This window comes from Mus musculus, chromosome 7 (genome assembly GCF_000001635.26).
Source record: "Mus musculus strain C57BL/6J chromosome 7, GRCm38.p6 C57BL/6J".
Classification (NCBI taxonomy): Eukaryota; Metazoa; Chordata; class Mammalia; order Rodentia; family Muridae; genus Mus; species Mus musculus.
The window spans coordinates 127,014,783-127,027,597 of NC_000073.6; the positions used below are offsets into that span (position 1 = coordinate 127,014,783).

Consider the following 12,815-nt stretch of genomic DNA (forward strand, 5'->3'; position numbering starts at 1 on the left):
CTGGCTGAGCCTCTGCCTCTTCTGGCTTCAATATTACAGTGTGGAGGAACACAGCTCTGCCTCTGCCCAAGTGAGAATGCGTGCTTGGGTTGAGCTGCAGTCTCTCCTCTGAGAAGATCACCCGGCATCTTTTTTTTTTTTTGGTTTTTCGAGACAGGGTTTCTGTGTAGCCCTGGCTGTCCTGGAGCTCACTCTGTAAACCAGGCTGGCCTCGAACTCAGAAATCCGCCTGCCTCTGCCTCCTGAGTGCTGGGATTAAAGGCGTGCGCCACCACGCCCAACTCATCGGGCATCTTTTATTAGATTTAGCACATCCAGCTCAAAACTGCGAACAGACACTAAACAGAACACACAGGCACTCTCCTGAGAGGCACTGCGCTGGGAGCCTGAGGCCTTCCCCATTACAAGTTCCCCAGAGCCTGGGTTGGGAAAGGCTGGCCATGCCCAGCACAAAACAGTCTGCACCTGTAGGCAGGAGCAGCACCAGTCAGTACTTCCGCTGTCTGGGAAAGAGACTGTTTCCTGAGGATCGGAGTGGAGGGCTGGTGGGGCTGGGGCCCTCTGAGTCTAAGCTGAAGAGGTCTCTCCCGGTCCGGAGGATTTGCTCCTCTAGTTTCTTATGGCGCTTCATGTCTGAGAGGACCTTATCCAGACGCGCCTCCCGTTTCTGGCTCCGGGCTGAGCTTCCTAAGATGGTAGAAAACATGACAGCATTGAGACGTGAGCCCTCCAAGTGCCCACACTTAGAGATCTTGTTAAATACTCCCTTCTTAGGCCTCAGGGGCACAGAGGAGCTAATGTTTAGGTTTGGGCCACACACAGGATGGCTGGTATTAGACTAAGATACCCATAATGCAATGGCTGGGGAACATAACCATCATGTGCAAAGGTCCTGGGGCAGGGGTAGAGGCCAGAAAACTTAAGACTCTCCGTGGACATGCTCTTCCTCTCTGGAATGGAATCCTCGGGAGTAGTACAAGCTGAGGAAAGACGGGACCTCACTTAAAAGGACTCCTCTGGTTGACAATGGTGGATCTGTACAAGCGGAGCTAATGCAACTTGCTGTTGGCTTGGCCGGCTGCGAGAGAGCTCCAGAATGATTCTAAAAGCATATTCTAGGAAGGCCCACAGGCTGGGATGTCAGGTCAGCTCTGGGCATGAACATAGTACTTCAGAGATGTGTTCAACAAACTTTGAACTTCTGGGAAGGTCTGCGGGGTCCCTGATAGGAAAGTATGGCACTGACCTAAGCCAGAACTATGCTGCTACTGTGTGAATGCTACTGTATGAATGCTCCGTCCCACTGCTGGTCAAGATGATGGCTGAAACCAGCCAAGGCCTCAGACCAGCCCACTTGTGGGCGGGGTAACTAGGGGAGGCCCTTTACCTCCCCTCAGTTCTTCCCTCTCATCCGTACCTGGTGTCCGTCTCCTGTCAATCAGTGAGTCCTTTGGTGTCATTGGCTCATCATCAAAGTCAAATTCTGTAGGCATGTGCGGCCTGAAACAGGGTGGACAGAAAGCCAAGGTTGAGAGAAGCACTCCCTAACACCCGCTGGCACACCCCAGCCCGCCGCCTCATCCTTTCCTGCTCTCCCCTCCCTCCAGGCTCCGTGCTCAGGAGAGCAGTCCCGGGAATAATGTGTAAAGCATGGCCTCACTTTTCCTCCTCCTCTTCTTTGGCCTCTGGCTCCTCGTCTGATCTCTCCTCTTCACTCTGGGCCTCTGGGGTAGGCGGCCGGCGGGGTAGGATCTCTGCTTGAAGCTCCAGAGTACCTTGGGTAGCCAGCAGTTCATAGAGCCGCTGGATCTCGGAGGGTGGGGGCATCCAGGACTGCCCATTGGCCGGCAGCTCCACCTCCTCATCGCTGCAGGGCACGCACCAGTCTTCGGCTTCTCCCTCCGCACGCTCGTCGCTCGCAGCGCTGGGAGCTTCTAGTGCCTCCTCAGGCCTGGATCCCTCACGCCCGGCCTCCTCCTGACTGCCTTTCCCCTCTTCCTCGGCCTTACTAGCCGAGACAGAGGGACCTCCAGTGTCCTCCACCGCCAGAGCTTGGAGGCCGGAAGTCACTTCCCCTTCTTCAGACAGAGGCGCTGCTGTGCTGCCTGCAATGGTTCCATGGCCCAGGGCAAGGGACATAGAGTACTAGAGAAGAAGCCCAGCAATAGAGGAGATTCTAGAGTACCAAACCAGTGCGCCTCACCCGAAAGGCTGGAGAGCCTTTCTAGGTCTAGGAAATCGCCAGTCAGTCCAACAGCTGACTGCGGCCAGAGCACCGTCCCCAGGAGGGGGCGCTCAAACCCCTGCAAGGACAGACCCCACCCCACGGACCCAGAATTCTGCCGTTCCCAGGGACCCGCAGGAAACACGCTCGGAGCTGGAAAGGGAAGGGCCTGTTTTCTCGCTTTCACATCGCCTTCTCCATCACCGGGATGGAAGTCATCTTTTTAGACCGGGCAAACCTAGTTCGCGTCTACTCAGCAGCGGTACAAACCTGGAGCTAAAACCCGCCTCCCAGGCTGCGCAGCATCTCAGTACGCAGGCGCAGAGAAATGGCGCGCGGAGGCTCCGCGGTAGTCAAAGCTACTTGGAAGAGGAAAGAGAAGACTTGCGCATGCGCAATTTGGCCCTTAGGACTCATTAACCTCGGCCCATACTAAAGATGGCCACTGCGGCAGCGCATGCGTATTCCGTTCAGTAGGGCCTGCCAGAAAGCAGTACCTTGACTCTGCAAACACAGGGACCAACTGAGGCCAGTCTCATGCATTCTCTGTTTATTAGTGTTTAAGACTCATGCAGCATTCAGCATACAAAAAGGGAGACTCAGTTTTATTTTTTGAAAAGGAATTTTAGTTTTCCCCCAACTTTTTTTTTTTTTTTTAAAAAAGAAAGGAAACAAACAAAAAACCCCGCCAACTCTGAAATGCATCGCAGCTGGCTCTCTGCCTCCTCAGAGGGCTGTCGCGTGCAACAAACCTCCCTCATCCTCTTAGAGAATAATTACAGAGCTCCCCCACCCTTCCCTTGCTCCCTGCAGCTGGGAACTTTGGTCCTGTTTTTGTTTGTTTGTTTTGTTTTGAATTCTACTGTTTACAAAGCACATAAATAGACCTTCAAACAAGAAACTCTGAGGTTAAAAAGCCCAAACGGGCAGATCAATTCAGGCTGACTCTTCAGGCGCAGCTATGCCCCTTCCTCCCCTGGATGTTCAGAATAAGGACTCTCAGAAGGTCCCCCAGGTGAGGACTCACTTGCCAGCTTTGGGACCCAATAGGCACCTTAGGGGTAGGGGTAGGGTATGGTCTGGGCCTGGGTGGTCCCCAGTAGAGAACAGTCAGAGCCCCCAGCTAGGCTCCTCTCCCCACACCATCCTTCTTCCCTCAGCCTGACCTAAGTACTGCAGTTTTTGCAGACTAAGTGTTGGCAGGAGGGTGAAGACGCTAAGGGGGAGATGAAAAGGGAGAAAGGGTCAGGGGACGTGGCAAGGGGAAAAACGGTGTTAAGGAAGGGGAGAACGGGATGGGTTAGATACCAAGACAATGAACGTTGGGAGGCCAGGGATAAGGTTCAGAGGATTCCAGAGGCAGGAAGAAGTGCAGGGAGGCTGGGAGAGATGCAGAGGTGCAGAGTACAATTTAGATGTTCAGGAAGGCTTCCAGAAGTGCAGAGAGGTTTTCAGAGTGCAGGGTTAGGGAGGTCAAGAGGCAGGAGTGGGGTGGGGGTCTGCAGGCAAAAGTGCAGGGAGAAAGGAAGCCTATGGCTGGCAGAGGAGCCTGGCAGGATGCAGGGGGAAAGAAGCTGTAAACAAGGCCGCTCAGGCTCCCTTGGTCCCTAGAGATGGGGGCCAGGGCCATGGACTGGGATTCTCCCAGGACAGGGATGGACCCAAGACAGCTCCCAACAGGAAGAAAAGTCTTGGAATGCAGGGCAGAGCCCCTCACTTATACACTGTGGGAGAGGAGAGGGAAAGACAGACAGGGAAGGAGACAGGAAGAGACAAAGGCATAGGGAGGACAGACAGGAGAGAGCAGGGTCAGGGGTTAGTAAAGCTGCCCTGGTCAACCCTCCGCGCCTCCCTTCCTGTCCCTGACCCCCACTCACCGCCTAAGTTGATGACGCAGGAGGCGATGATGATGAGGACCCCCCCAACCAGCGCCACGATGCTTAAGAGCTTGGCTACTCGGCCCAGACGTTGAGCCCCATCCACGTCCCCCTGTTGCAGGCTGTTCCGGGACTGGGGTGAGGGTGAGGGGTTTGGAGGTATCATGGCCCAGGTCAGCAGGAGCCAGCCCAGCAGGGATCAGGTGAGAGTCCAGAGGAGGAAGGTCAGCCCAATGGGGTTGAGAAAGGAAGGAGAATTGGGGACGCAGGAGGAAGAGGGTACAGGTCAGTAAGATTATATGACACATCTGTTTCCCTCCCGCTTGAAGGGGTCGGGCAGGAGTGCCTTGGAAGGTTAGGTCCTGGGGAGAGACAAGCAAAGGGCCAGCAATTGGAAAAGTGGGATCCATGCAGAGAGGTGAGGGAAGGTGTCATTACTGGGGCTCTGGGCTGACACTGGCACGAAGCTGAGAGCCACAGTACACTTGGGCCAGGGTCCCTTGGGGCTCACCATGACGGCATAAGCGAAGGCCACAATGTTGACAGGCCACATGGGGCAGAAGCAGGACAGGATGGCAAGGATGATATAGTCCCGAGGTTTCTGGGTGCCTTCGCCCCCTTCCACCCCAGGCCCTGCCAGCTGGGAGCTGGGATGACGGCTTAGGCTACCTCGAGGAGATCCTGGATGCCCACCGTGTGCCCTTCCTATTCTGTCTTCCTCAACGAGTTTCTGCAGCACACGGGGGGGAGCCCCATTGGCTGGGGGTGTTTTAGTTGAGGGTGGTGAGTGAGGTTGGGGGGCTGGGCCCTCTTCCCCGTCACCAGCCTGAAGGGGAACCACTGCTCCGTTTTCTTGTTTTTCCCCTGTACTTTCTGTCAGGACCTCTGTGGTAGGGTCCTCTTGGGTGGGGGGCTCTGCCTGAAGGGGTGGTTTAGGAGGAGGCTGGGAAGTTGGCTGAGGGTCTGACTGGGTGTTTATCTGAAAAGCAGGCTCCGAGGTTGGCTCAGGAGGGGCTGTAGACTGCGGCTCAGACCCTTCCTCTGCTGCAGTCTCTCTGTTCACATCTGGTTTGGATGCTGGCTCTTGGCGTGCCTCGCTGGGGCTGGGGCTGGGGCTGGCCTTGGAGCCTTCTTCTGGGTTTAAACTGAGGTCTGTGGCCTGGACTGTTTCTGGGGTTTCAACTGGGGTCTCTGTGGTTTCTGGTGCCAGCTCTGCCTTAGGCCCTGAGTCCACAGGGGCTGCAGTGATGCCTGGGCCCGGCTGAAGGGCCTCTGGCTGGTCTGGGATCTCTGCTACAACCTGGACAGGACCTAGTCCTTCTTCAGAATGCCTGGGACCTTCTGTCTGGGTTTTGGAACTGTCTTCCACCCCCTTCATCTCAGAGACCTGAGAGCTGCTGGCTGCCATCTTAGAGAAGCGAGATGGGAGAGGGCCCGTGGGGAAGAGGAGACAACAGTGACAGTAGCAAATCCTGGAAGAGGAGGAGACAGGCTTGGTGAGGAGGGAAGAGTGTCTCTCATCACCACAGGCTCAAGAGGGCTAGGATTCTGTTTCAAGGCTAGCCTGTACTGTCCCTAGGGAGAGGAGGAAAAGTTGGGATTTCCTTTGCTTTAAGGTGGAGAAGTATTTTAAAGTCGGCTTGGAGAGCCATGGGAAGATAAGCCCTTTTCTAAACAGAACTGCTCTTGGGTCTGTTCCTAGATCCATCCAACACACCCAACAAGACCCAGTCTCTCAGCTTCCAACTCGAAGGCGCACCAGAACATGAAAATCTGTGCATGCGTCAGGCACTCCAACAGGCAGACTGACCAGGACCCCACACAGTCTGCTCCTTCTGTACCCTTCCCTCCTCTCTGGGCACCACCTAAGAAGTGCAGGGTTTCCTACTGTGCATTTGGGCTCAAATGCCCGTCTACCTCCTTCCAGCCCCATTCTTGGGGAAGACCCAGTATCTTGTGCATACCTTCTTAGCCCTTCTTTTAGGGGTTCCCTTGTTGCTTTCAGCAGAGGCTGAGGGGGAGGGGATCTTCTCCCGATGGTACGACGCACCCAGCACCACCCTCTAGTTCGCCTGGCACCTGCATTCTCATGCCACCCAGCTGTCTGTCGTCCACACCTACCAGCAGTCTCAGTTGGTCCCAGTCTCATCCGCTGCCAGCCTCGGGACTGCTCCTGCGTCCCGCCGCCACCGCCGCTGCTGCTGCAGCAGCCGCAGACCGGGGAGGGAACAAGTCTGTGAGCAATGAAGGGAGGTGGCGGGTCTCCCCTCCTCTCTCCTCCGGGTTTGCTCGGCCCTTCTTCTCTGGTCCCCTCCCCTAAGCTCCACTGCTGCCGCGCCGCCCCCGCCCCTAGCACGCCTCCTGCCCCTCCCGGATAGCCCAAGAGAACCTCGTGCCAGGCCCCGTGTTACCTGGGTAACCGGCCTGGGGACCACTCGTGCCCCCTCCCTGCCCTTTCTCGCCCCCTCCCTGTCCTTTCTCACGCGCACCTCCTGGTGGGGCACCCCCTTCTTCCTAAGTCCTCGGCCCCTCCCGCCAACGGTCACCGGGGGATCCTGGCAGAGACCTAGGTCTGCGAAGAGACGGACCAGTGAGGATTGGGTGGAGGCACCCTGAGCAGCATAGATGGGTTAAGCAAACAGGTCTAAGTTTGGGGTGGCTGCAGGGGAACTGCGTGGGGTTTCAAGAGAAGGGAGCCTGCAGAACTGAAGCCTTCCTACTCTTGGAAAGCAGCAGCAGCAATGCGTGATGGAAGCTTAAGGGAGGGTCTTTGTAAAGGTTTGAGCAAAGCCCAGAAATGGAAATTCCAGCAAGCTAGGAAGGGCCAGGGCAAGCAGTCCATGACCACCACAGTGGGACCCGAATGCAGCTTACTGAACCCTGTGTCAACCATGGACCCTGGGATCTGTATGTGCAGCCTGGTGCTGGGTTGTAGACAGGACAGCATCAATAACTAGCTTGGCATCCCTAATCTCCAGTGGGTATTCTGTGCCTGTTCAGATTGGGTATTCCCTGAAGACCTGGAATCTGCTCTCCATAACTTCTGGATTCTTGGCCCTACCCTAAATTTGTGTTGTACTGCAGCTAGAGGTTGTACCTCAGAAGAGAGAAGCTACCACTTTGCAGAGCAGGAAAGGTTGGGACCAAGATCAAGGTCAACAAAGAACCCCTCCCTCTCCCTGGGAGGGGTGAGGCATGAGCACACACAACAGGGGGCTTGGTGAAGATAACTTAGGAACTCAGAGACAAGTTTTTATTTAAAATTTATTGTAATGGGGTCTGCGCAAAAGGAGGGAGGGGAGGGTGGGGAACATGCAAGGGACACAGGAACACGATGACATGGCCAGGGCCATAGCTTCTGTTATGGGAAAGAGGAAGAAAGACCAGGGCTGGAGCTGGGGTGGAAGAGGGAAGGGGGAGACACTGTGGCTGCATTCCCCCACCCCCAGGAAGCACCTCTTGTCCCTGGCTCCCCTCCTTTGCCCTGGCCCCCTAAGATTCCATCTCTCTTGTTCTGCCTCTGGCTCCAGTGGCTCCTTCTGATGCTCCCCTTGGCTTCTCCCTGGACAGACACTCCAGTAGGATGCTTGGGGTTTAACCACCCAACCTTACTCAAGTATCCCTCTGCCTTCCCCGCTTCTGCCCCTCCTCAATACCACCTTTTCTCTCCTCTGGGACAGAATCTTCTTTCCCCTCCTCTCTCCTCCCTACCCCTGGGAAAAAACAACAACAAAAAAGAAAGCACCAACTCCCCAGGAAGGGGCAGCAGACAGTAGGGGAGGGGACAGAAGGAGGAGAGCACAGGACCTTCTAGGAAAGGCTCACAAATCCCTGGGAGGCAAGGCAAGGGGTTAAAGGTGAGGGCAGTGGCTGCTGCTGTCCTCTGCCACCCCTGCTCATTGTCCAGGGGACTTCAACACAACTCAGGGGACAGGTGTTTGTAGGGTCAGCTCTGATAGGGAGAAGAAAGGAGCAGGAGAAACATTGTTAAAACCTAGTGAATTCCTTCTTCCTCCTCTCTGTCTGGAGGCTCCTTGGTTGATGAAGAGTCGTGAGGAGTTGGTGGGAAGAGGAGACTGTACCAAGAAGAGCTTTCCTCCACTCTCCCCTCTCCCCCATCAACTTGGAGCTCACCAAGGCTGGGAGGGAAGTGGCTGAGAGCTCACTGGTACCCCCTCTGCCCCAGAGAGGGAGCCCACAGCTGTGGGGGGGGCTGCCACCACTGCTGCTGCCGCCGCCGCCGCTGCTGCTGCCGCTGCCGCCATTGGACAAACCTCACCAGTACCTATAGGGAGAAACACCAAGGATCACAGCACAACCTAAATGGCAAGAAACATGTTCCATACCCCAGACTTTTCAACTATTTCCCTATTTCCCCTGGGACACAGCCGTTACTTCCTATCTGGTCCCCAGAGGCTTCGGCCTGCCTGCTTACCCAGACTGAGCATGTCCATACTGCCCTCTCTGGATCCCAAGGCTCCCTAATCTGAGTGACAGACTGGCATCCCTGGCCTTCCTGCGATCCCCTATTGGGCCCTTTGAGTTCCCTTGTCCCACACATCCCATGCTGCCCCCCCCAGCCATGTCCCACACCTTGCCTGGTGGGTGCAGGGGTCCCCCTCAGCAGGTAGGCTGTGGCTGGGGGGCATCTCCCGGGATAGGAGGGGCGGCCCCCCCCAGATGGGTCTGCATGTGGCCGGCCAGCTGGGCAGGGGTCTTGCAGTGCACGCTGCACAGCTTACACAGGATGCGGTCAGCCCGCGGGGCCTGGAGCCCATGGTCCTTCACCGCGTGGATGCGCAGGTATGCTGCTGTGGTGAAGCCTATTGGGGGGGGGGGTTGGGATGGGGGGTTGGGGTCAGCCTGGTGGAGACCCCAGAGACAGGGCTGTTCTCCTAGGCTGGGGACACCCTCCTCACATGGCACTGTCCTCCTCCCACATCCTTGGTAGGCTGGGGCCAACTACTCCAGAGAAGCATAGCCTTTCCCTACGCTTGCTGGGGACTGGTTTGTGTGGTGCCCTTACTTAGTCCTTAATCTCTACAGAGACCGTCCACGACACGGCTACCTAGCTTTTTAAAGGCTTGACTCTCAGTGGAGACGGCTGTGTCCCCCCCCTCTCCAGTGCCCCCGTCTCAGCTCCTTTAGTCACCAACCACAGTGAAACAGCTTTCTGCTACTGGGTAGGGTGCATGCTCGTCACACCCCTGCTGATGTACTCCACCTGCCCCAGGAGCTGGAGACAAGAGCTTGTGGCTGCTAAGTTGAAACCCTTGGGACTGGCTTTTTGGCTATTCCTTTCTCAAAGTAACCACGTCCCACTTCATTCTCCCAAGCACACCCATGAGGTTGAATTTCTGGTAGACGGTCTCCTGTGAACCATGGCACATAATTTAGTGGTGGTGTTTCCAATGCTGTTGTACTTGCCCCTTAAAGAGTTCTCTCTACTCGCCACAAGCTCTTAGCTGCAGCACCCTTGACCCACATCGGTGAAAAAAAACCCAACAGCTCTGTGCCCCCCTTTTTAGTCCCTGCCCTCCTGGCACCCCTTAGCATGTACCTTTGTTGCAGAGCTCACAGACATGGTGAGGGCCCTGGCTGTGCACCTTCATGTGGTCGGAAATATAAGCCGAGCTCAGCATCTTGCCACAGACATGACATGGCACCTTCTCCTCGTGTCGGACTGTGTGCGCTCGGAGGCGATCCTTCGTAGCAAAAGCTGCCTCACATTTCTGGGGGAGGGTGTGGGGTCACAGGAGAGTTAAAGCTTCGGGGAGTAGAGAGAAGGGAGCAAGATAAGGGGATCAGAGTCTCGGGGGTCTTTGATCTGTAGGAAATGGGCGTGAGATGACCAGGCCTTGAAGGAGAAATGTGAAAATGGAGTGAAGAGGCAAAAAGAGAGAGAAAAAGGGGGTCTGAGAGGCTGAACCCACACAGCTACAATGAGGATCAAAATCATGAAAACCAGGACAGGAGGAAGCTGGCTTCCTACCTCACATTTGAAGGGCCGCTCTGTTGAGTGCACTTGTCTGACGTGACTGTTGAGGTGATCCGGCCTAGGGATATGTTGAGGTGGGAGGGGGTGTGTGTTAGGGCTTAGGCTCCAAGGTAAGGTGTGCCTCAAATCTACCTAGGTTCCTCCAAAATGCCTCTGCAAAGGTCCCAGCGTTTCCCCCTCAGCTTCAGTCCTCAGGCAGGAAAGCCCTCAAACCAAGATTCCTCTTCTGCCCAGAGGCTGCTTTCCTTCAGCCCAGAGACCCACCTCTTCTAAAGTACCACCCCCTGTTCCTAGCAACTTCCCTCCTCCCTGGGAGTGGTTCCTGTCCCCAGGAACGGGAGCCGCCTCCCCACCAGCCAAAGACAGGCCACCTTGTTGCCCTCCCCCCCACCGGCCTAGTGGGCAGCGAGGCCCCTGCACACCGGGAGAAGCTCTTGCCACAGTGGGAGCAGTTGTAGGGCTTGTGCACAGCGCCGTCATGTGAGCGCACGTGGTAACTCATGCGGTCCTTGCGCTTGAAGCGCTGCTGGCACACAGGGCACTGGTAGGGCTTCTCGTCCGAATGCGACAGCTTATGTCGGTTCAGGTGGTAGACGTCGCGGAAGGCCTTGCCGCACATCTCGCAGGCGTGATTCTTCCGGATGCGCTTCCCAGAGGCAGTCGTGGTCACAACGCCACCGGCCGCCACCGCGGCTGTGCCGCCGCCAGCCCCGGCTTCTCCCCCACCCCCGCTGGCCCCGCTCAGCTGGGGGACACTCAAGAGGCTCAGGGGCACCATGGTGGGCATCTTCATAGCACCCGAAGGGACCCGGCCAGCCTTGGCTCCCGTGTGGATGGCTTCGTGCCTTCGGAGGTTGTAGCCGTTCTTGAACTCCTTGGCGCACAGGGCGCAAATGTAGGGCCCCTTGCTCTTTGTCTTCTTCTCCAAGACAGATGCAACTGGGGCCACGGCGACCGTCGAGGTTGGGGCGACGACAGCGGTGGCAGCCGCTGCTGCGATAGTGGCGGCCGCGGCGGGGGGCGCGGCCTCGGCGGCTGGTGCGGAGACGGCAGGGGGTGGCGGAGGAGGCGCCGGAGGCTGCTTCAGGGCCGCTGTGTCCACTGTGGAGGCGGCGGCAGGGGCCGGGGGTGCAGTAACCACTGCAGCGGCAGCCGCCGCAGCAGCCGCCGCCGCCGCGGCTGATTCCTGCGCGGCGGCGAGAACCGGGAGCAAGTCCACTTGGAGGGGCTCGGCCGCCGGGGCCTGGGGCGTGGGTGGGGGCGCCGGCGCGGCCTGCGGAGACAAGGCGCCGTGTGGGCCGCGGTCGCTGGTCGGCGCCTGCCCGCCCGGCCCGGCCCCTACTCACCTGGAATGGACTCTGGGCGCAGCCCTGGGAGGCAAAGAAGCGGGACTGGAGCTCAGCCCCGACCTGCAGGGGGTTCTGGGCGTGACCCTGAGGTGGCGGGAAGGAGTTCATGAGGCCGCCCACCCCCCGGGAGTCCAGGCCCAGCACGGGGAAGGGGGGGGCCAGCAGCGTGCAAGGGAACACGGGGAACATGGCCTCGGCCACAGTGGGGGCCCCCGGAGCTCAGCGGGAGCCGGGGGCACGGGCCGCGCGGGGCCCGGGCTCGGGGCGCCGCCCCCGGCCGGCCGGGTTGGGCCGAGCCGAACGCATGGCCCGAGGGCCGCCCCGCCGCCCGCGCACCCCGGCCGGCGGGAGGGAGGGAAGGAGGGCGTCTTGTGGGGCGCGGAGCGCGGCGGCGGCGGCGACGCCCCCTGGGTGGGGGCGAGAGGCCCCGCGGGGCCGAGGGCCGGGGCCGGGGGCGGGGGGCCCGGGCGGCGGCGGCGGCGGTGGTGGCGGCGGTTGGAGCCTGGCGGGGCGGGGTGGGGGGAGCGAGGGAGCAGCTTCGGCCCCCGCCGCGCGCGCGCGCCCAGCCGGCGCCTCGGGGAGGGCGGGGGAGGGCGCGAGGGAGGGAGGGGGACAGCTGCGCGCGCACCGGGCGCGCGGAGGGGGTGTGGGACAGGAGGGAGGGCGGGCAGGAGGGGGTGTGGGAGGGGGGGCAGGGGCGGGGGGGGCGGGGGTTGTTACCTGGAAGATGAAGCTGCTCCAGTTGCTGGGATCCATGGCGGAGGGAGGAGGGAGGTGGCTCGCGCTCACCCTGGGGCGGGAGGAGGCAGCTGTGGGGGAGGGGGACCCAAGGAGGAGGCGCGCAAGGAGGGAGGGGGGAGGAGGGTGGGGGAGCGGCGCACACTGCGCGCCGGAGGGCGGGCGGGGGGCGCGAGGACACACAAGAGGCTGGAGCGGGCGCGAGCGCGAGTGCGCGCGGGGCCAGCGGGAGGGGGAGGGACAGGAGGGACTCTAGAGGGCGGAGGGACTGGGGAGCCACCCAGCAGCCCCGGTCGCCCCGAGCGCGAGACCCCCAAGACGGTTGCTGATTGGCTGGCGATGGTGCAGGTGGTGGGCGCGCGGGAGACTAGGCGGCTTCTCTTCCCCCACTTGAACGATTCCACCCCCCACTTCCCTCCGCCAGCGGCCGTTATTTCGCGCGCACGCGCACATAACAGGGACGTCGTTGCTGAGCGGGAGAGTGGGGAGCGCGCCGAGGGAGTTACAGCGGGGCGGGGCTAGCTTGGAGCGCGTGCCCGCTTAACGGTCGGTCGCTGTGCTTAAGCTTTCGCGTCAGCTTTTTGATTCTTCTAGGCCACCGTCCCCTCCCCATTCCAGTGGTTTATTTA

The 12,815-nt window shown here is 59.1% G+C and overlaps 3 protein-coding genes across 11 annotated transcripts; all 3 read right to left on the bottom strand.

The window, feature by feature from the left end:
• Nucleotides 1-268: 268 nt before the first annotated feature.
• Nucleotides 269-2,570, bottom strand: Pagr1a (PAXIP1 associated glutamate rich protein 1A). Its single transcript, NM_030240.1, has 3 exons — nucleotides 1,661-2,570; nucleotides 1,418-1,500; nucleotides 269-687 (listed from the first exon to the last, which is right to left on the bottom strand). Exons 1-3 carry the CDS (start codon nucleotides 2,137-2,139, stop codon nucleotides 488-490), a joined length of 762 nt encoding a protein of 253 aa, NP_084516.1. The 5' UTR covers nucleotides 2,140-2,570; the 3' UTR covers nucleotides 269-487.
• Nucleotides 2,571-2,759: 189 nt separating this feature from the next.
• Prrt2 (proline-rich transmembrane protein 2) lies at nucleotides 2,760-6,668 on the bottom strand. 4 transcript variants are annotated; one of them, XM_030242963.1, is made up of 4 exons: nucleotides 6,591-6,668; nucleotides 6,223-6,302; nucleotides 4,613-5,573; nucleotides 2,760-4,234 (listed from the first exon to the last, which is right to left on the bottom strand). In XM_030242963.1, the coding sequence occupies exons 3-4, from the start codon at nucleotides 5,507-5,509 to the stop codon at nucleotides 4,034-4,036; spliced, it is 1,098 nt and encodes a 365-aa protein (XP_030098823.1). In that variant the 5' UTR covers nucleotides 5,510-5,573; nucleotides 6,223-6,302; nucleotides 6,591-6,668; the 3' UTR covers nucleotides 2,760-4,033. The 4 variants fall into 4 exon arrangements, with proteins under 4 accessions (XP_030098823.1, NP_001096033.1, XP_017167769.1 ...); NM_001102563.1 differs by lacking the exon at nucleotides 6,591-6,668 and having other exon boundaries at nucleotides 2,760-3,948; nucleotides 4,102-4,234; nucleotides 6,223-6,429; XM_017312280.2 differs by lacking the exon at nucleotides 6,591-6,668 and having other exon boundaries at nucleotides 6,223-6,426.
• Maz (MYC-associated zinc finger protein (purine-binding transcription factor)) lies at nucleotides 6,668-12,406 on the bottom strand. Of its 6 annotated transcripts, none has more exons than XM_017322010.2 (6): nucleotides 11,446-12,406; nucleotides 10,522-11,372; nucleotides 10,094-10,157; nucleotides 9,662-9,833; nucleotides 8,236-8,386; nucleotides 6,668-6,673 (listed from the first exon to the last, which is right to left on the bottom strand). In XM_017322010.2, coding segments are annotated over exons 1-6 (1,431 nt in total). In that variant the 5' UTR covers nucleotides 11,638-12,406; the 3' UTR covers nucleotides 6,668-6,672. The 6 variants fall into 6 exon arrangements, 5 of the variants coding, with proteins under 5 accessions (XP_017177499.1, NP_001359450.1, NP_001359452.1 ...); NM_001372521.1 differs by lacking the exon at nucleotides 6,668-6,673 and having other exon boundaries at nucleotides 7,352-8,386; nucleotides 11,446-11,532; nucleotides 12,169-12,223; NM_001372523.1 differs by lacking the exon at nucleotides 6,668-6,673 and adding an exon at nucleotides 8,700-8,924 and having other exon boundaries at nucleotides 7,352-8,386; nucleotides 11,446-11,808.
• Nucleotides 12,407-12,815: the final 409 nt, after the last annotated feature.